At 45.4% G+C, this 23,047-nt stretch overlaps 1 protein-coding gene and 1 long non-coding RNA gene across 2 annotated transcripts in view; one reads left to right on the forward strand and one right to left on the reverse strand.

Moving 5' to 3' along the window:
• Window positions 1-23,047, forward strand: part of SLC17A7 (solute carrier family 17 member 7) — a 166,016-nt gene that overhangs the window by 61,917 nt on the left and 81,052 nt on the right. Inside the window, exon 2 of the mRNA XM_068241167.1 lies at window positions 4,271-4,526. Within this exon, the coding sequence (XP_068097268.1) occupies window positions 4,271-4,526 (256 nt within the window). The remainder of the gene's footprint in view (window positions 1-4,270; window positions 4,527-23,047) is intronic.
• The window catches only part of LOC137521649 (uncharacterized), a 95,040-nt gene that overhangs the window by 17,802 nt on the left and 54,191 nt on the right, over window positions 1-23,047 (reverse strand). The window lies entirely within an intron of this gene.

A 23,047-nucleotide genomic window follows, 5' to 3' on the forward strand; every position in this document is an offset into this window, starting at 1 on the left:
CAGGTTTAAAGCAGCAGGGTCAGCCATACTACCCCAGGAAAACAAACCACGTATACAGTATAAGTAGATACATACTTGTTCTATTTAAATAACATATCTATTGTACTGTCTACATTTTGATATCAGTGAATTTTATATATTAAATAAAGAGAAAACTTTTTCAGCTGTATTTCCCTTCTCAGCTTTGAACTGCCCTGAGCCAATCAGTAAGAAGCAGGAATGTGGGAGGGGAGATAACAAGATTCCATCTCATCGGCAATGTAGCAAATAGAGCCAGATTGACTGAGATAAGATTTATTACAGCAGAAACATTTATAATTATATTGGAATGCTTGCAATCAGAATCAGAATCAAGTTTATTTCGCCAAGTGTGGTAGGAGCCACACTCGGAATTGTTTGTGGTACACATCGGCATTGTGCATAGTGCAAGAACAGCAAAACACATAGTAATGCAATACACATAAATACATTGACATAGGCATTGAAATAAAAGTAGTGCAATACACATAAATACATTGACATAGGCATTGAAATAAAAGTAGTGCAATACAAATACATACATTGACATAGGCATTGAAACATTGTAGTGCAGGTGAATGAAGAACAGACATAGAGAAGGTGCGTAGCAGCTGAGCCAGCTAGATAGTTAATTAGTCCTAGGAGCGAATGTATACAGAATGAAGAACAGCTACAGAGTCGGTGCATGCAGGCTGACTAGTCCAGGGTGACAGGCCTGCTGTGTGCAGGGCTCGAGTTCAGAAGGTGCACTGCTTGGGGGAAGAAGGAGTTCCTGTGCCTGGAGGTTTTGGTGGAAATACCCTCTTTCCCCAAAATTAAGACATCCCCTGAAAGTAAGCCCTAGTAGGAATTTTGAGCATACTCGAAATATAAGCCCTACCCTGAAAGTAAGCCCTAGCGGCCGTAAGGGAGAAAAATATGGAAACTTGTGTTATTACTAGAGCCCATAGTCTTGGGAGCAAGTAGACATGGGACACTGGAGGACAGGGGATAGAGGAGGATACAGGTGCAGAGGGGGACACTAAAGGTACAAAGGGGAAAAAAGTGGCACACAAGAGGTTGATCCAGCAGAGGAAAACGTGTCACAGTGGGAAAGTCAGGAGGACACACAGCACAGGAACTGAAATATAAGACATCCCCTGAAAATAAGCCCTAGCACATCTTTTGGTGCAAAAATTAATATAAGACACTGTCTTATTTTCGGGGAAAGACGGTAGCTCTGTAGCGGTGGTCAGAGCGCATGCGGTTGAAGAAGTGGCTGCCAGGATGTTGGGGGTCTTGCGTGATCCTGTTAGCCCTTGTCCTCAGCCTGGATGCATGCAGGAGGTCCAGTGGTGGCAGGGGTATACCGATGATTCTTTCTGCGACCTTGATTACTCTTTGTAGTCTGTACTTGTCGCTTGTGGTGGCGCCTCCGTACCAGACGATGATAGAAGCGCACAGGATAGACTCGATGGTGGCAGTGTAGAAGCTTGACAATAGCTCCTGAGGCATGCCAAATTTCCTAAGTTGTCTTAGGAAGAACAGCCGTTGCTGAGCCTTCTTCTGGCATTTAGTGGTGTTTTCACTCCATCTCAAGTCATTGGTGATGGTAGTGCCCAAGAACCGAACACTTGATACTCTGCTGACCTCGGTGCCATCGATGAAGACCGGGTTGAGTGGAGGAGGGCGCTTTCTGAAGTCCACGACCAGCTCGACAGTCTTTGCAGCATTTAGGACGAGCATGTTGTCTTTACACCAGTTGCAGATTCGCTCGATCTCACTGCGGTAGGTGCGTTCATCCCCTCCCCTGATGAGGCCAAGTATGGTGGTGTCATCTGCAAATTTGATGACTTTAGCACAGTCGGCAGTTGAGGTACATCGGTTAGTATATAGAGAGAAAAGTATCGAAGACCCAATGCAGGGTCAGGTTGTAGACTGCATAATAAGCCCAGAGCAGTGGGGATATGGAATTTGATTTTATGGCTGACAATCCTGCTTTAAAGATGGCCATTCATAATTCAACCAAGGTTCTATTTTTGCATATCGATAAAAATGATCGATTGTAAAAAAAATATAATCACCTTACGACCGCCTAACGCTGATCAGCGGCCACAAGGTGGCTCCCCCAGGACCACGCAACGCTGATTGGCATTCCCACTTTAGTTATGGAGCTCCGCTCTGTAAACAGCCTGCTAGCTCACAATCGCGGCAAGGACGGCTGTCAAAAGGAAAAAAAAACACTTTTTTTTATGTAAACAACGATGTGATCGTTGCGCAGCGCTGTAAGGGGACAGCTTTGAGGCAAAGCAGACTCCTCGAGTGGCCCACAATGTGATCCCCTCTCATAGGCTGATGCCTATGAGAGGTGTTCACTGATTGGATCGTGGGGGGAGGGAGGGGGGGGGATGTAAATAATAAAAAAAATTAAAACAAAATTCTTTATAAATGAATCAAAAAAAAAAATCCTGGCAGCAGCAATCAGATGCCACCAACATAAGGCTCTGTTGATGGTAAGAAAAGGGGGGTAAGGGGGGTATTTATTATTTGTATGCTCATTTCATTTGTGTGCTCAGTTGTACAGGCCTGCAGCAAGCTTTTAAAGCTGCAGAGCACTGAATTGTAAAAAATAGCCTGGTCACTAGGGGGGTGTAAGCCTATGGTCTTTAAGTGGTTAATGTAATTTTTTGATTGTAAAACTTGTTCAAATTCCCTGAATTTTTGATTGATCAGCTGTGGTGGAAAATTCTTGTCAAAAAACTGAATAGTGTACAGGGATTGTTTTGATTTTTCAAACATTAGAATCAAAGGAATGCATGTGTACACTTCATAATGCAAATAACACCACTTAACTTATACTATGGTTAAAGACACCCACATACTTATTTGCCATTTATAGGTCACGGCCCTTTGTTTATTGGGGGTTTAAAAAATCATGAACCAGAATATAATAAACCAATATTAACCAACCACAAACTTCACACCAATTACTTGATCACATGACTCAAGCAGCTACCATAAGTTACCATCATACTTCATACCAAGTGCTTGGTCACATGACTCAAGCAACCACCGTAAGTTACCACCATATATTGCACAAAGTGCTTGGTCACATGAGTCACGCAACCATTATAAGTTACCACCGTAAAATTCACCATCAGGATCCTCACCCTTTAGTGGGAGACATTAACCACTTCAGTCTATGTAGATGACTATAGTCGTCCATATAGACACCTCTGAAGTGTAACTGGATGCGTATAAGCATCCGGTGTTATAGCGGCGGGTGGGCACGCATGTTGACGCAACCCCTGCAATTTCCCCGCCAGCTTTTCTATAGGGGTGATTGGGGAAGGGAACCGAAGCTTCCATTAACAATCGCAGTGCTTGGAGTGAATGGACATGGCTATATCCATTCATAAAGACAGAAGAAGTGTAAAGTAAAAAAAAAAAAATTAAACACTTCCTGGAAAACCAGGGTAATGTTTCTAGTGCCATCTATTGGTGAAATGTTAAATTACACACACCACAATTTCTTTTATAAAAAATAATAATAATACAATTAATCCATTCCAAAGCCCCCATCCCAGTTACCAAACAATCACAGTATAAAAAAAGATAAAGAAAAATGTATAGTTGCCTTAGGGACTCAACTTTTTTTAATATGTATGTCTTGAGGGTATATTACTGTTATTTCAGTACATATGGGCTTGCAATTGACCGCACACAAAAAAACCCAGAAACAGAAAAATACACCTTTACTTCCACATATTATATTGCTGCCATCACTTTGCAATGTATTGATTTACATTTCCCCCCATCTAATACCCTCTTTCCCACAATAAATCTTTACTTTTTCTCAAATAGATTATCAGGGAGGTCTGTATGGCTGATATTGTGGTAAAAACCTTCTCACAGTGTGATGTCATGACCAAGGTCCTGACAGTTTGCTGCCTGTTAACCCCATTGCTTTGTGGGAAATTACAGCTTTTTCCAACTGCCAAGCAAGCAATATCTCCCTCTGTGCATAGAACTCTCAGTAAACAAATATTCCATCCCGATCACCTGACATACATTTCAGAATGTAAATCAGAAGAAAGATTTTACAATGGGCAGACACAGACTAAATAACCTATAAATTAATATTGTAAAACTTAAGCAATTTTATTCATTATGTTATTTTCACTGCATTCTCCTGTTTAATTTTTAAAATATGATCTCTGTAAATGGGCATTCTTAACAGAAGCATGACAGTTATTTTCACTGGTCATTTCAGGATATTGGAGAAACGGCAGCCCAATGCGGCGGAAGTCATCGAGCTGTCAGAAGAAGGAAGGCCTGTGGTGAAGAAGGAGAAACGCCAGCCTGTGGTGGACTGTACGTGTTTTGGGCTACCCCGCCGGTATATAATTGCCATAATGAGTGGACTGGGCTTCTGTATATCATTTGGAATTAGGTGCAATCTGGGAGTGGCCATTGTCAGTATGGTGAACAATAACACCGTGTACAAAGGGAACAAGGCCGTCATGGAGGTAAGATTCTCTTATTGACTCAATACATAAAAGGTGGCTAAGGCCACAGGTGTCAAACACAAGGCTCGTGGGCCGAATGCAGCCCTCCTTGCCATTTTATGTGAATGAGAGCTTCAAATGTGCATCTTTGTAAGCAGTAAAGAATGACAGTACACTCATAAATATATAAGAAGGCGCTCCAGCCAAAAGATATTTGTTAAATGCAAAAACAAAGTGAAAATTTTAAAAACAATGCTTAAAATAAATCTAGTACAAAGGCTAATATAAATCTAGTATGAATCTAGTGGAGAAACAGAGTTCCAGTTATTTTTGGTGCATGCGCTCTCAAACAGATGTAGGTAGACCTTTCTTGTATATTCGAAGTTTGGTGTAAGTGTTCAACAGAAGTCCTTATCACTCAGGGCAACAAATAATCCTCCACCAGGCACCCGTGTAGGAGAGAACTCACCCGGCTGTTGTTGTGACCACTGCTAGGCAGTGGCGGCGCCACGCTGGGGCTTACCCAGGCTTAAGCCCCAGCTGGCAGCTCATTAGCCCCCCTCAAAGCCCCCCCGCCGCCGCCGGCTGTGTCCGACCCGACCTGGCTCAGCTGCACTGCAGTGAGCGAGGGCTGCCTGAAGTCTGGGAGGAGGGCGACTGGGCAAGAGCTTGGGCTGGCACCCACCCCAGCAGCGATCCCACGGACCCACCCACCCTGGCTGGCCGGCCGGCCGACATCTGTCCTGGGCCGGGCCGGGCGCAGGCTCAGCTGAGTGAGTCATGCAGAGCGCGGCCCGCCCCAGGGGTAACGTCGTGGTGGGTGGCAACTCGCCGGCGCCGCGTAGTATAGCGGTGCCGCGTTATAAAAGTGTCTGCGTCACAGACAGACTCTCTCTGCGGGGTGGCCGGGCTAGTCACGCTGCCTGTCACTGTGTGTCACACTGACACAGACACGCCACCGACACACGGACAGGACAGCGGCAGCGGGGCTGGACTCTCTGGACCCTCTGGACCTCACCTGGCTGACACACTGACACAGCCAGGCTAGCCAGGCAGCAGCCAGCAGGAGCAGGAGGACTCGGAACTCCGCGACAACTCCAGGTGGGTGCGGTGGGCGGTGGCTCCTCTCCCAGAGTCCCAGTCAACTGCCAAATTGTCTCTTTCTGCCGCAGCCCCCCCAGGCCTCCTGAGCCTAGCACCAGCAGCACCACCACCAACAACCCCCAGGCCCCAGGCCTGACTCTGGGGCCCCAGTCCACCAGCCAGGCCTGAGCTGCCCTTGGGCCCCCCATCCCACCACCACCAGCCAGGCCTGAGGTGCCCTGGGCCCCCCATCCCACCACCACCAGCCAGGCCTGAGGCCTTCCCACCAGGCCTGAGCTGCCCTGGTACCCCCATCCCACCACCACCAGCCAGGCCTGAGGTGCCCTGGGCCCCCCATCCCACCACCACCAACTAGGCCTGAGGCCTTCCCACCAGGCCTGAGCTGCCCTGGGCCCCCCATCCCACCACCACCAGCCAGGCCTGAGGTGCCCTGGGCCCCCCATCCCACCACCACCAGCCAGGCCTGAGGCCTTCCCGCCAGGCCTGAGCTGCCCTGGGCCCCCCATCCCACCACCACCAGCCAGGCCTGAGGTGCCCTGGGCCCCCCATCCCACCACCACCAGCCAGGCCTGAGGCCTTCCCACCAGGCCTGAGCTGCCCTGGGACCCCAATCCCACCACCACCAGCCAGGCCTGAGCTGCCCTGGGCCCCCCATCCCACCAGCCAGGCCTGAGGCCTTCCCGCCAGGCCTGAGCTGCCCTGGGGCCCCCAGCCCACCATCACTAGCCTGACTACATATACTGGGGACACTGGCTGTCTGTCATTATGTGCATTAACTGGTGAAACGCTGTCTCTCATTACATGCATTTACTAGGGAAACGCTGTCTGTCATTATGTGCATTAACTGGTGAAAAGCTGTCTCTTATGTGCATTTAATGGGGAAACTCTGTCTGTCATTACGTACATTAACTGGCGAAAAGCTGTCTCTTTATGTGCATTTTCTGCAGAAACGCTGTCTGTCATTACGTGCATTTACTGGTGAAAAGCTCTCTTATGTGCATTTAATGGGGAAACGCTGTCTGTTATTACGTGCATTTACTGGTGAAAAGCTGTCTGTCATTACGTGCGTTAGCTGGTGTAAAGCTGTCTCTTATGTGCATTTACTGGTGAAAAGCTGTCTCTTATGGGCATTAACTGGTGAAAGGCTGTCTGTCATTATGTGCATTAACTGGTGAAAAGCTGTCTCTTATGTGCATTTACTGGGGAAATGCTGTCTGTCATTATGTGCATTAACTGGTGAAAAGCTGTCCCTTATGTGCATTTACTGGGGAAACGCAGTCTATCATTATGTGCATTAACTGGTGAAAAGCTGTCCCTTATGTGCATTTACTGCGGAAACGCAGTCTATCATTATGTGAATTAACTGGTGAAAAGCTGTCTCTTATGTGCATTTAATGGGGAAACGCTGTCTGTCATTATGTGCGTTTACTTCATTTTTTTTTCCATGTAACTACGTTAGCTGGTACAACTACATTACAGTTAGCCCCGCCCACATGACATCATGACCACGCCCAATTCTTCGCCCCCCCCCCCCCCCAAGCCCGGCCTGCCAGCCCTCGTGCCCCCTTTGAGCCCCCCCAAAAATCTAAAGCTGGAGCCGCCACTGCTGCTAGGCTGGTCATTACTCGCTCCCGGCACTTTGGTCAGAGGTTTGGCCCTTTTGTTCAATCCCCCTCTGTCTTCGCAGCTCAGTTCTTCTATCGTGCAAGCTGTAACCTGTGTTTTTGTGGTCAGCTGAATTACTGATTTTCTAGTTTCTAAAGTTCAGCTTTGTGTCAGTATTCTCCATACCGATCTCGGCCCAGACTCCCAACTCCGCATGTCTACAGCCCAGTATGATTCCCTTTTAAATCTGCCTGCGGCAGCTGGGAGCTGGCTCTGTGATCCCTTATGTGGATCAAAATAAAGGACAAAGTCTGACAATTTGATCTCCTCCGGTAGCACAGAGCGTCACATAATAATGATATTATGCTGGTGCTCATGCAAAGGGATGGTGCTACAGCCAAGAGCTGGCATTGGCCTAGCCCCGTGCCACTGATGCCGGGCTCCACTCCCCACTATTGATGCCAGTCAGAGAGCCCCCAGACCACCGCCACCAGTCCTTTTTTCGGATCAACCATGTTCCCCATAGTACCCTGGAAAAAAATGGGTGCTGAGGGGACATGGATGATTGGAAGAAAAGGATTGGAAAGTGTTGGGCACACCCCAAACTGCACCCTTCTTTTGCATCTGAAAAGCTGTCTAGGCAAATGGAACAATGCACAAACATGAATGGGATTGTGACAAGTGGTTGGACCCAGCAGTGATGTTGTGAGAGCATCATGCCTGTTGTGCCTAGTGGTAAATCCAGCCCTGTAAGCAATTATTTAGCACTAAAAACCACTCCATCTACTACTACAGTGGTGGGTAGCAGCAGCATGGATTTTTTAGCTAGTGGTTACAGAAAGGCAGAAGTGCACTTGAGCAGGAAAAAAATATTACATTTTATTTAGTGCTGTACCAGTATGGGGTAACAGGATGACTTTTTTTTTACAGTGATACAATTCCTGGGACTTGTAGTAGTTGAAAGATCTTGGCTTCTTCTCCCTCCAGCCACTGGAGGTCACTGTTGGCAGACAGGACCTCTGTTATTCTGAATAAGATTTCCACCTCTTGCTACCCAGTATCAAGGATAGAAAGCTCTGTGGCTAGAATAACTGGAAACTGACTTTAGTCAAGAAGGGCATGAAGGAACAATTTTCATATTCTACTCACTTTGGATACAGAACAGATCTCAGCAAACTGGATTGTCAGGATCCGTAAAATGAATCAGCTCTATATCTCAACAATCCAGTTGGCTGAAATTTCTTCTGTATCCAACTGAGTTATGGAGAACCATAAGGGAAGAAAAAGGGTCCATAATAATAAAAATGCATTGGGAAATTCACTTACAATGTTACCATAAAAGAAAAATGTATTTGCAAATCTTTAACCATCCCGTACATGAACAAAGAGCACTTCCCATCCCTTCTGCAAAGTGAGTAGAATATGAAAATTGTTCCTTCATGCCCTTCTTGACAAAAGTCAATTCCCAACCATAGAGCTGTCTATCCTTGATACTGGGTAGCAAGAGGTGGAAATCTTATTCAGAATAACAGACCCTGTCTGCCAACAGTGACCTCCAGTGGTTGGAGGTTATAAATCAGCAGATCTGTTTAGGCATCTGGCTTACAAGGTCACCTGTTCTGCTTCTCCTCCCCCCACCTCCTTGAGCAGAGTAAGGCTGGGAACATACTTAGGAGAAACGCTAGCATTGCGAAAAAAAACACAGCGTTTTTGCCTGTAATGTTAGTCAAAGGGCCGCATCAAAAAATGCATATAAAAAACGCATATGCGATTTGTATGCATTTTATAATATGCATTTTTAAAAATGCTGGTTTTGTTGCATATTTTTCAAAAACGCATATAAAACGCACATAATAAAGGTCAATGGTGACGTAATGTGATGCATTTTGTATGCGTTTTTCATGCATTTTTACATGTGTTTTTAAAAAAAAACAACAACAAAAAATGCATAAAACGCATACAAAAGGACCCTTAGGGCCCTTTTACACTTAATGCATTGGTATGTGTTAGTGTGCGTTAGTATGTGTTAGTACACGTTAGTACGCGTTTTTCCATAGCAGTGCATTGTGAAAAAGATTTCAATTAAAATGCGTATAGTGGGAACTGTGCCATAGGAAAACGGGCATTACTTTGAAAATCCGTTTCCTTTCAGTTTTAACTGAAAGCAACTGATTAAGGAGCATTATTCTCAGGATGCCAAAAGCCAATAGACCTTAGATTATGCTAATAAAGTCTGGCATCCAGCAGAAGAGTTAAACAATCCTATGCAGTCTTCGCTGGTGCTGTTTTTTTTCCTCATTATAAACGTTGGTTCTGGCAGGTGTAAGCTTCCACTAGGGGCCAGCCTCATCCAAGTTTAAAGTTTGCTTGAATAAATAACCTCCTCTTTAATGCTGGCCTTGAGCAGGTCTGGGCATTGTGCTGCATCGTCATGGCGACCAGCAGATCCTGATATTTTTACATTGTGAAAATGAATGTATTTATTTTTATTCCTGGTAACACAGGGTTGCTGAAAATGGCCTCACATTTTCTCTGCTCTTGAACCTTAAGCTCATCATAAAGACTGCAAGCTTTTTCTTGTACAGTTTCTAGGTCTATGTTGATGTACCTGTTGTTCTTGTCAGTTAGCCGTATTCCCATCTCCTTCTCTATTCTCTCCTAAACATTGTGGTGTATGTATGAAACTTTTGCACAAGCCTGTCTGCTCTCACTTAAAGAGAGTCTGAAGCCTAAAAAAGACCTCTTTTTAATAGGCAGTCCTGTTCAGCATTAAGGCCATAGCTAAAACGCTGCATCCCCGCGGCACAACGATCAATTAATACACCCAAAATCCCGTGGCAATATTCCACGACTTTCCAGGTGGTGGATTTTGCTGCCCGGGGGAGGCAGAGCTTAGCAATGTGGCTCTGCCTCCAGTCGCGTCAATCTCCACGTATCTCCGCCTCTCCCTGCCTCTCTCAGTGAAAGAAGACTGAGAAAAATGCCTAGAACCGACCCTGCCCCCAGGTACTGGAAGGCTTCCACTATTTGCATGGAGCAGAGGTAAGGATACTTTAGGATCATCCAGTCCAAGGATGGCTGACTTCCTCCAACTGATAGATAGACCAGAATATAAGCCCATATCTGTAATGAGGTTGAATACAGTCTGCAGGCAGGATTGGAGATTTGTACGATATAAAATGGTATCACCAGCGTATTGAACTATCAATTTATAATAATAACTATTAGACCTAAGCCCGTTACTTTAATGGGCTCTAGGCCTCCCTCACCTCCCACCCCTGTCACCATCGCCGTCCGCTGCCAGTGCATGTCAGCACGCATGCACGTGCACACGCCCGCCCCCCTGGTCCTGTCCTCCTCCTGCTCTAACTGCCACCCGCGTGCCGTGCATTCGCAGTATGCAAAAGCACGGACACAGGGACACACAGGAGGAGGACGCAGGGACACAGGAGTTTTATTGTATAGGATAATAATAATAACAAGTTTCAACAATTAGTTATTGTGGGTGAAATTGGTTTATTGACTGCATTTTGTATCTACAGTATGTCACATGTGTGATGGATCTTCTGGAAGACCCCTGTACTACTCAGCAATCATAATAATTGGGGGCAACATGTGCTTGCTGGGATGGCAAGCTGGTGTCATCCATTGTTGCACGACTTTGTTCTTTTCGTGCAATTTAAATTTTTTCATTTATTTTTTTTCAGTAATAAGTTTAATTTTACATTGATGACTACACTGCTGTCTGTCCTTGTTTTTATATACAGTATTTAGCATTATTTATTTAACGCAGAGTTGGGTGCACTGCTGAACATTATTATCACTGCTGATTATGTGGTGTGCTGGTGACTTTTCTTCCTTTGTGTATAATTTATATTAATTGTTAATTATTTATTCATTATGAATTATGTATTGCAGTGTTAGTTATTATTAATATATTATTTATTACAGTGCTAGCTATAGATGTGGTGCTTTCTTTATCTCTACATGCTAGATGTTGTCATGGTTATTATGGTGCTATGTCCTGGAGTGCTGACTATACTGTTATTCCTTACTTATTTTTTAATTTAGTGGTGTTTATATGTATGGTGCTTTCTTTATTTTTAAAGAAAACCTGAACTGAAAATTAAGTCAAAATAAGCATACACAAGTCATACTTACCTTCCATGTAGTCTACTCCTCAGTGTCTTTCTCCTGTCCCGCGTCCTGTTTGTTCACTGTGATCAAGGGAATTTTCCGTCCTCCATTTTGAAAATAGCCATTACCCATAACCGCTTTCTGGTCAGCACACAGTTAAACTGTAACATCGCCCACTTCAGCCATAGGGAAGCATGGACATTACCTGGTACATCAGTTTTCCTCTCAGCTATAACTGACAGCAACTGATAATTTACTGACACCAACTGATATATTTCAGATCTGACAAAATATTGTCAGAACTGGAAGGGATTATTGTCAGAAGAAAATGGTGAGCTTCTGAGAGGAACTGATGGCAAGGTAACTCTGTAATGTTCATTTGAAGTTACCTCATGTGTTTATTTTAAATATTTTTACTCAGTACAGGTTCTCTTTAAGGACTAGATGTAGCAGTGCTTATCATAGTGCTGTGTGCTAGAGTACGGACAATTAGAACTCTCATGAAGCAAGGTGAAACTTTTGCATCAGGCGCAGAGATTACAGGGGCAGCATGTTTGTACTGTGTTTATACTAAAAGCATGCGGTCAGTGTAGGAGGAGAATCAATAAGAGAACGAGGGGGAAGAGTTCATCATTGGGAAAAAGCAGCTTGTTGTGCTGTGTGAGGAGTCTGACAGTGAGTGAGGAGTAGGGATGATCAACGAGATGCAAATACTTCCGAGTTTATGCACATTTTATGCAAATATATGCAGCTTTGAAAATGGACCAATCAATTTAAACTCAGGTTTAAATTGATTAGTCCATTTTGAAGCTGCAAATATTTGCATAAAATGTCTGCATAAATTTGCATCAACGCGGAAATATTTGCATATCATTTATCATCCCTAGTGAGGAGGCGGGAGGCAGGAGAGTAGCAGTGTCTCATTTGACTTGCACAGCAGAAGGGAGGAGGTGGCACTGCTGTCCTGACTGAGGAGGAATGGAGTGGCTGAGGGTGAGCAGTTTGTTTGTCACAGACTCACAGCCAGGCAGCCAGTGTGCTATTGTGTTGTGCTGCAGAATGTCATATGAGAACATTAAATGAAGCAGAGTAAATTGTCGGGTGCTGTGCGATCATTCCAAATCGGGGAGGCGGGGTGCATCCTCACAAGTTTGCTACAGGCAGCAAATATCTAGAACCGGCCCTGCTGAAAATTATTTATTACTAGCCATCTCATTGGACGTCATCCCACTGCACACACATGCCATGAGTACATATAGTACCATTGCTGCATGAGTTGGGCGCACAGAGTTGAATGTTGCGGCAAATCACAGCTGGGTGGGGCAGGAGGTGGAATGTGTGGGGCACAGGACACAGTGCCCTGGCCAATCAGAGCAGGGCAGTGCAGGAAGGGCATGTGCAGGACAGAATGACATACAGACACACAGCGGCTGGATTGAAATTCTTATTATACATTACTGTGCTGGCTATGTGTGTGTGTGGTGCTTTCATTATGTGTCTAACCAAGGCTGGGTGTAGTGGTGCTTATCACACTGCTCAATGCTCGAGCATGGACTGTGATTGATTTATTACATGTTGACTATGTGTGTGTTATTTTTATCTTATGAATTAGTGATGGTGGTTATTACGTTGCAGTGTGCTGGCTGCATGTAGTAGTAGTAGTAGCAGTGTGCATATGAACTTTCTCTTTTTCTCTTTGTCCTCTCACCACTCTGTACATCTGTCCACGTCTGTCCCATATAAGCAAATTAGGCCGAATATTCCAAAATAACATAATTAGACAGCATGTTCCAAACATGAAAAGATAGGTAGCATGCCACCAAATAGCATAACACCCATGTGACTCAAATAAGAAAATTAGACAGCATATCCCCAAATAACAGAATTAGGTTGCATGTCCTAAAAGTAAAAAAAATTAAAAAAATAAGCAGGAAGTCCCAAAACAGCAAAATTAAGCAGCATGGGCCCATGGCTCAAACTTATTTCTAACATCCAGCTGTATCCAGTTCTTCTCCTTCTACCAGTGTCAGTCTTCTTCTCCTGCTTCTTCTTGCACTGGCTCTCAGCCCATACGCAGGAAAACTTGGCATGAGGAGGGTGGGACCAGAGAGAGATGGGACAAAAGGAAGCCAGAAACTAGGGGAGAGACACCAAGTCAGCTGAAAAGCCTGAGTCTCAGGGTTGAAGTAAGATGGACCAGAAAATCCAAGGACTGAGAAAACGCAAAAGAGAAAGCACAGGAGCCAATAGTGCCATATGCCACAGTTTCGGGAGATAGTTTGAGTAAAGTGAATCACTTACACTTTCCTGGTTGCAGTAATATGCAGCTACCAATAAGGCCTGTGGAGGGATTCCCGCTCCTGCTCGGGTTTGTGAGGAATCTCATCGGTCATACTCCTCCTGGTTATTAGAAATGCCCCCTAGGGGGACTTGACTAAAAATTACAACCTCTCAGCATAGGTCTGAACAGAAACGCTGAAGTTGGAGGTGCCCAAAAATGTATAAAACAATTAAAATCAGTTAAAAATCAGTTTAGAGGACCACTGTCGCGAAAATCTTAAAATTTAAAATACATGTATGTAAGCACATACAAATTAGAAGCCTGTTTCCCAGAGTAAAATGAGCTATAAATTACTTTTCTCCTATTAGGTCATAATTTGTGCACTAATTATCACTGAAGCTAACACCCCCCCCCCCCCCTTGGTCTATAGTGATGCAGGGTGTGTAATATAGTCCAGTTTCTGGAGCTCTGCCCACCGGTGCAGATTAATCACTAATTCCCCCTCCCTCTCTTTGCCTGCAGTGTATGCTGCGTGTGTAATATAGTCCAGTTTCTGGAGCTCTGCTCACCATTGCATATAAACCATTCAGGTATGAGGTTTGTTTCAAACCGCTGCCATGTCTCCCACTGTGCAAAATTGAATGTAAGTATACTAGTGGCTAGCTGCCTTCACTGTTTTAAATTCACTCTCAAATTTTTAGATTAGAATTTAGCACATAATTTTGCATCTGTTTTGCATTAGAGGCATGTATTCAGCCCTAGGGGGCTCTGCACTGCCGCTGATGGCTTACAATTCAGGTGCATCCTTGAGCGCTTATCATTTGTCTGTTTTGCTTGTCCTATGTTGCTGTCACTTACAGTAGGAAGTAGAAATCTGATATTACCGACAGGTTTTGGGCTAGTTCATCTCTCCATAGGGGATTCTCAGCATGGCCTTTATTCTTTATAAAGACACTCCTGAATTTTTTTTTATGAAAATAGGCTGGTCGGCCTCTGTGGCCGCTGCACACTTATTTGGCAGTTGGACGAAGCAACTGCCATTCACTGTATGCTTTTGAAAATAAAGAAAACCCTGAGAATCCCTAATGACGAGATGGGCTAGTCCAAAACCTGTTTGTTCTTTCAGATTTCTACTACTTACTGTAAGTGACAGCAACATAGGAGAAAAATAATTTGGGGCTCATTTTACTCTGGAAGAAACCTACTTCTTATTTGTATACGTTTATATATATATTACATTTTAAGATTTTCAGTGGTCCTTTAAGAAAAGGAGATGTAGTAGTTGACTTACCTCTGCTGAAGAATACTTTCCAATATGACTTTTAAAAAATGTATTGCACAGAAAAAGGGTATGAAAATTTAAAAATGCATTTCATGGGCTTAACCTGCTTTCTCAGGTCAATATTAGCAGCCCCAAAAGATCCCTGTGTTGCTTCTAGTGATAAGGTACAGGTGCCTTGGAGGGCTTTACTTAGTGTTGGGCGAACAGTGTTCGCCACTGTTCGGGTTCTGCAGAACATCACCCTGTTCGGGTGATGTTCGAGTTCGGCCGAACACCTGACGGTGCTCGGCCAAACCGTTCGGCCACATGGCCGAACTAAGAGCGCATGGCCGAACGTTCCCCGAACGTTCGGCTAGCGCTGTGATTGGCCGAACGGGTCACGTGGTTCGGGCCCGAACGCGCTCTGATTGGCCGAACGGTCACGTGGTTCGGGTAAATAAATACCCGAACCACGTCATATCTCCGCCATTTGTCTGTGGGTTTAGCTTCGGGTAGGCAGGCAGGGTAGTTCGCTCTCCAGCCACGCTAGCCAGGGTCCCCCCCAGTCATTGTGTGTCGCTGCTGGGAATAGTAGTACACCGCCCGCTCAGCCACACTATATATATAGCATTGTTTACTGCCACTGTGTACCTCGCTCAGCCACGCTATATATAGCATTGTGTTTTCTGACACTCTGTGTACACGGCTTAGCCTGGCTATATAGCATTGTGTGTACTGCCACTGTGCACCTCGCTCAGCCACGCTATATATAGCATTGTGTTTTCTGACACTCTGTGTACACGGCTTAGCCTGACTATATAGCATTGTGTGTACTGCCACTGTGCACCTCGCTCAGCCACGCTATATATAGCATTGTGTTTACTGCCACTCTGTGTACACGGCTTAGCCAGACTATATAGCATTGTGTGTACTGCCACTGTGTACCTCGCTCAGCCACGCTATATATAGCATTGTGTTTTCTGACACTCTGTGTACACGGCTTAGCCTGACTATATAGCATTGTGTGTACTGCCACTGTGCACCTCGCTCAGCCACGCTATATATAGCATTGTGTTTACTGCCACTCTGTGTACACGGCTCAGCCAGACTATATAGCATTGTGTGTACTGCCACTGTGTACCTCGCTCAGCCACGCTATATATAGCATTGTGTTTTCTGACACTCTGTGTACACGGCTTAGCCTGACTATATAGAATTGTGTGTACTGCCACTGTGCACCTCGCTCAGCCACGCTATATATAGCATTGTGTTTTCTGACACTCTGTGTACACGGCTTAGCCTGACTATATAGCATTGTGTGTACTGCCACTGTGCACCTCGCTCAGCCACGCTATATATAGCATTGTGTTTACTGCCACTCTGTGTACACCGCTCAGCCAGACTATATACCATTGATTACTGACACTCTGTGTACACCGCTCAGCCAGACTATATACCATTGTTTACTGCCACTCTGTGTACACCGCTCAGCCAGACTATATACCATTGTTTACTGACACTCTGTGTACACCGCTCAGCCAGACTATATACCATTGTTTACTGACACTCTGATTCTGCTGGGAACAGTAGTACACCGCTCGCTCAGCCAGACTATATAGCATTGTGTTTACTGCCACTCTGTGTACACCGCTCAGCCAGACTATATACCATTGTTTACTGACACTCTGTGTACACCGCTCAGCCAGACTATATACCATTGTTTACTGACACTCTGTGTACACCGCTCAGCCAGACTATATACCATTGATTACTGACACTCTGTGTACACCGCTCAGCCAGACTATATACCATTGTTTACTGACACTCTGTGTACACCGCTCAGCCAGACTATATACCATTGTTTACTGACACTCTGTGTACACCGTTCAGCCAGACTATATACCATTGATTACTGACACTCTGTGTACACCGCTCAGCCAGACTATATTGCATTGTTTACTGACACTCTGTGTACACGGCTCAGCCAGACTATATAGCATTGTTTACTGACACTCTGTGTACACTGCTCAGCCAGACTATATACCATTGTTTACTGTCACTCTGATTCTGCTGGGAACAGTAGTACACCGCTCGCTCAGCCAGACTATATAGCATTGTGTTTACTGCCACTCTGTGTACACCGCTCAGCCACACTATATAGCATTGCGTACTCTGCCAGTCAGTGTGTATATTGCTGGGATCAGTAATACTCCACTCACCGTCAACCACTATATGAGCTCAACATGAGTTCCCCAGAGACCTCCGCTGTGAGCAGCACTCCCAACAACAGCAACAGCCAACGCCCCACGCAAGCTATAACATCCACCCCAGCAGCCAGTGGTCAGCAGCAGCCCTCCCCGGAGGAGAACGTTGTGTCCATCGGTCCGTCGCCAGAGCGATTAATGAGGGCTGCCATTGAGGAGATGATGGGGCCTGATGTGGAGGAGGAGGTCTGGCTCAGGCCAGCATCCCAAGTTAATGTTGAGGACGATGAGGGGTCTGTGTCTGGGGATGTTGGGGTGGCAGAGGTGGTGGGTGGGTCAGACTCAGGAGAAGAGTTGTATGATGAGGATGATGATCGGGACCATCTGTATGTGCCTCAGAGTCCGACCCCGGAAAACATGTTGTATCGTGTGTTTAGGTACTAAAATCTGCGTTCCCTCCCAGTAGTGTTGGGCAAACAGTGTTTGCCACTGTTCGGGTTCTGCAGAACATCACCCTGTTCGGGGTGACTATATAGCAGACTATATAGCATTGTGTTTAATGCCACTCTGTGTACACGGCTCAGCCACACTATATAGCATTGTGTTTACTTCCACTCTGTGTCTGCTGGGAACAGTAGTACACCGCTCACCCGCCACTGTATAGCATTGTGCTCTGTGTTGCTGCTGACAATAGTGGTACACCGCTCACCCACCACTGTATAGCATTTCTGTACTGCCACTGTACTGCTGCCAGTCAGCGTGTACTTTAAGGATAAGTGAAATGAGGAAGAAATCCGGTGAAAGAGGGAGGGGCAAGGGAAGAGGTGTTTCCCCTGACGGTTCACATACAGGCCACAGGGGAGCACCCAAGAAAACCCACTCAATACCGCCCATGTTGTCCAGGACAACAACCCTCACAGATCCAAAAGAACAGGACCAGATAATTACTTGGATGACCTCTCAAGCGTCCAGCAGTGGGTTAAGCAGCACCAGTACATCACGCACGAGGTCCGAGTCCTCAGCCAGTTAAAGTCTGGGCTTTCTTTGAAGACTGCACTGAGGATGTTACCATGGCGATTTGCAAGGTGTGCAAGACCCGCCTGAGCAGGGGGAAAAGTATTAACAACCTCTCCACCACCAGCATGAGCCGCCACATTCTATCCAAACATCCCACTCTGTGGGCAAACGCGGCAGGACAGGGTACCACCAGCAACACTGCCTCCCTTGGGTTCACCAGACTCACCACCAGACCCGCCTCAGCAGCAGCAGTAGCCCAGCCATTGCGTGGTTCACAACATTCACAAACATCAGACGATGCTGACACTGTCACTTTCCGGACTAGTGCTCTTGAGGTCTCCCAGTGTTCATCAAACACAACAACCAACAGCCCTTCGGTGTGCAGCCCTACGGTTGAGTTGTCTGTCTCTGAGATGTTTGAGCGCAAGAGGAAATTGCCAGCAAATGACCCCCGGGCCGTGGCAGTAACAGCCAGCCAGCATAGCCAAGCTTCTGGCCTGCGAAATGCTGCCATATCGAGTGGTGGAGACAAACAGCTTCAAGGGCATGATGTCAGTGGCCATCCCACGTTACGTGGTTCCCAGCCGCTACCACTTTGCGCGCTCTGCAGTGCCTGAGTTGCATGAGCACGTGGTCAGCTAAATAACCCGTAGCTTGAAGAATGCCGTTGCCTGCAAGGTTCACCTCACCACTGACACCTGGACGAGTGCGTTCGGCCAGGGTCGATACATCTCCCTTACCGCGCACTGGGTGAATCTTGTGGAGCCTGGCAGCGATTCCTCACCTGCTACGGCGCGGGTGTTGCCCACGCCGCAAACAGCTGCACCGCCGTCCCTCCCACTGGATAACAACAGCAGCACCTACCTCTCTGACTCCTTCTCCTCCAACGCATCTCAAAGCTGTACCTCATCCGGAAATGCTAACCCAGCACCAGCAGCAGTAGGATCGTGGAAGCAGTGCAGCACAGCTGTTGGCATGCGTCAGCAAGCGTTGCTGAAGCTGATCTGCCTTGGGGATAAGCAGCACACAGGGGAGGAAATTTGGAGGGGAATAAAGGAACAGACGGATTTGTGGCTGGCACCGCTGGACCTGAAACCGGGCATGAAGCTAGACACCTGGCACGAACTGGCAATGTACGCAATAGAGGTGCTGGCTTGCCCGGCAGCCAGCGTTATGCCGGAACGCTGTTTCAGTGCTGCCGGAGGCATCGTCACAGATCGGCGTATCCGCCTCTCCACAGAAAATGCAGACCGTCTGACTCAAATTAAAATGAATCAATCCTGGATTGGAAACGACTACGCAACACTCCAGGACCCCAACCAAGTAACATGACCGATGAACATCTGGGATGGTTTAGCGTTTCCGGTCCCTGTTTATTGAACCTCTCATCTGTATTACATTTATGACTGCATGGCGGCAAAAAGCATTGCTGCTATATCCGCACGCTTTTTGTCCTCATGCAAGGCCTGGGTTGTTGTGTCTCACAAAGCGTGGCCTTCTCCTCCTGCGCCTCCTCCTGTTCCATCACGTGTGCTGCTGCTGCTGCTGCTGGGTTAGCGTTGCCGGTCCCTGTTTATGGAACCTCTTATCTTTATTACATTTATGACTGCATGGCGGTACAAAGCATGCTATCCGCACGCTTTTTGTCCTCATGCAAGGCCTGGGTTGTTGTGTCTCACAAAGCGTGGCCTTCTCCTCCTGCGCCTCCTCCTGTTCCATCACGTGTGCTGCTGCTGCTGCTGCTGCTGCTGGGTTACCGTTGCCGGTCCCTGTTTATGGAACCTCTTATCTTTATTACATTTATGACTGCATGGCGGTACAAAGCATGCTATCCGCACGCTTTTTGTCCTCATGCAAGGCCTGGGTTGTTGTGTCTCACAAAGCGTGGCCTTCTCCTCCTGCGCCTCCTCCTGTTCCATCACGTGTGCTGCTGCTGCTGCTGGGTTAGCGTTGCCGGTCCCTGTTTATGGAACCTCTTATCTTTATTACATTTATGACTGCATGGTGGTACAAAGCATGCTATCCGCACGCTTCTTGTCCTCATGCAAGGCCTGGGTTGTTGTGTCTCAAAGCGTGGCCTTCTCCTCCTGCGCCACCCTCCTCCTGTTCCATCACGTGTGCTGCTGCTGGGTTAGCATTACCGGTCCCTTTTCCTGGAACCTCTTATATGTATTACATTTATGACTGCATGCCGACAAAAAGCATGTTACCTGTGCAAAGAAAACAGACATTTCCCGCATTTAAAAGACAGTTTTCCCTTTGAAACTTTAAAATCGATTTTCTCAAAAACTATAAGCTCTTTTTGCTAAAAAATTTTTCCTCTTGTACCCACTCCCAAGGTGTACATACCCTGTAAATTTGGGGTATGTAGCATGTAAGGAGGCTTTACAAAGCACAAAAGTTCGGGTCCCCATTGACTTCCATTATGTTCGGAGTTCGGGTCGAACACCCGAACATCGCGGCCATGTTCGGCCTGTTCGGCCCGAACCCGAACATCTAGATGTTCGCCCAACACTAGCTTTACTGAGTCTCGGGGGAAATATGCAAGTTCCTAGCTATAAATATGCCTAAAACATATGGAGGAACATATTATTATTAGGCCCTAAGGAGAGAACCTTGCTTCTGGTGAATTGGTCCAGTACAATATCACTGCAGTCTGTTTTGGAAGCAAAGGGCTTTACAAGCAAATGCCCAGATGCTTTTATCCAATTCACTACTAAAATTTCAATTTGTTGTGTGTTTTTAATGCAGAAGGTTAACGATTGCTTGCATGGAAATTGAGTCCAGTCCTCCCATTTTCCCTTATTTATGTCCCAGCAGGATCAGCATGGTTATTCTTGTCTGTGCATGTGTCTTAGCAGCCATTGTAGTCAGGCTGCAGGCTGTAGCTCTCTTCCCCCTTTGCCATCACAACCCATTTAATGGTGTGAGAGGTGCATTTGTTGCCCCCTTTAGACATTAGACTTATTCATGTGCATGCATGCATTCCCTTTGCTTGAAGTAAAACTAGAAATTACCTCTAGTAATGAGCAGAAATTACGCCCATGCGTAATGACGCATCGTAATACGCAATTACGCATCGTAATACGCAACTATGCATCATAAGCGTAATGTGAAATTTTGGGGGACTAGCGTAATGAATTTCGTAGTTAATTGTTCCTATCTGTAATAACCCATTAATTTATGCGTAGTTTACGCTTAATTTCATGTTGACTTTGGCAGTAAATAGCAAAGCTACATGCCATTGCTACCAAAATTGCTACATATGTCAAGAAGATTATTAGGTACAAGTTACAAAAAGAATTGTTCAAAAAGGCCATGTAGTTTTCGAGACTTTTTTTGACTTGTACCCAATATGCTCTTTAACATATGTAGGAATTTTGGTGGCAAAAACACATATGGGGGCTCTGCTATTCACTGGCAAAGTCAGCACAAAATTACGTGTAAATTACATGTAAATTCATGCATAATTACGAATGATTACACAAAGTCAATTGCATTACACATTTTTTAATTACGTGTATGCGTAATTGCTTAATCGTAATTTGCAGATTACGATCATCATTAATTACCTTTAATTATTAATTACCTTTAATCATTAATTATTGCTTGACTCAGAGGTATACTGAAGCATGCAGCATTTGCTTGCTTGTTGACTGGCATAGGTAGGTACTAATTCTATGGAGAGAACTTCAGTGCTGGTGAATTGGTCCAGTACAAAATGACTGCAGTCCATTTTGGAAGATAAAATCCTCCTTTTTTGCAATTAAATACAATTTTACAACCTAGTTGTCTTTATCACTGATAAAATCCCAGCCCGGTTTGAGTGCAAAGGGTTAATGATTGGTTGTATGGAAAATAGCCACACCCCTCAGCACCTGCTTATCCTTATATTACCGTATTTAAAGGGAACCTGAAGTGTGAGTAAAATTATTTAAAACAAACACATGAGGTAGCTGCAAATGAATATTACATACTCACCTCATCATCAGTTCCTGTCAGAAGCTCACCATTTTCTTCTTATAGTGATCCCTTCCAGTTCTGACACGATTTTGTCAGAACTGAAATATATCAGTTGCTGTCAGTTATATATCAGCAGCTGTCACAACTGAATGTACAAGGTAATGCCCATGTTTCCCTATGGCTCAAGTGGGCGATATTACAGTTTAACAGTGTGCTGCCCAGAAAGCTGTTATGGGGTAATGGCCATTTTCAAAATGGAGGATGGAGAATTCCATTGATCACAGTGGACAAACAGGACGCAGGAGAGGAGGAAGAGATTGAGGAGTAGACAACACCGGAGGTAAGTATGACCTGTTTATGGTTATTTTGACTTTTTATTTTCAGTTCGGGTTCTCTTTAAGTCCCAGCAGGATGAGGAATGCTATCCTTGTTTGTATATATTATTAGGCACACTGGGCTCAGCCTGGGTACAGTTGCAGTTAACTATCTAGATATTTCAGAAAAGGACTAGTGGCAGCACCAAGGCCCTGATTTGCTAAGGCTGCATAAGAATTCGCAAATTGCTAATACAAGTGCGGTAGGTGGATTTTCACAGAAATTGTGGAAATTTCTGCCAACTTTAACATTTTTTTCCTCTTGTTCCCACGTGTCAGTTTAACAAACCCCACCAAATTGGTGTTTCTAGCACCTATGGGGCTTTGCTATTAACCGCTAAAATTAGTGGCCATTGACTGTAATGTAAAATGCAGAAAATCTGCATTAGTAATATGCAGTAATTTTAAACCAATCAGAAGACCCAGAATTAATAAGCCAATCAGAGAATTCGGAAAATTACACCTAAATGCCCATTCTCTGATTGGTTTATTCATTCTGAGTCTTCTGATTGTCATAAAATTACAGCATATTGGTAATGCAGATTTTCGCATTTTACATTACAGTCAATGGCTGCCGACTTTAGAGGTTAATAGCA

The sequence above is a fragment of the Hyperolius riggenbachi genome, chromosome 6 (assembly GCF_040937935.1).
Source record: "Hyperolius riggenbachi isolate aHypRig1 chromosome 6, aHypRig1.pri, whole genome shotgun sequence".
Classification (NCBI taxonomy): Eukaryota; Metazoa; Chordata; class Amphibia; order Anura; family Hyperoliidae; genus Hyperolius; species Hyperolius riggenbachi.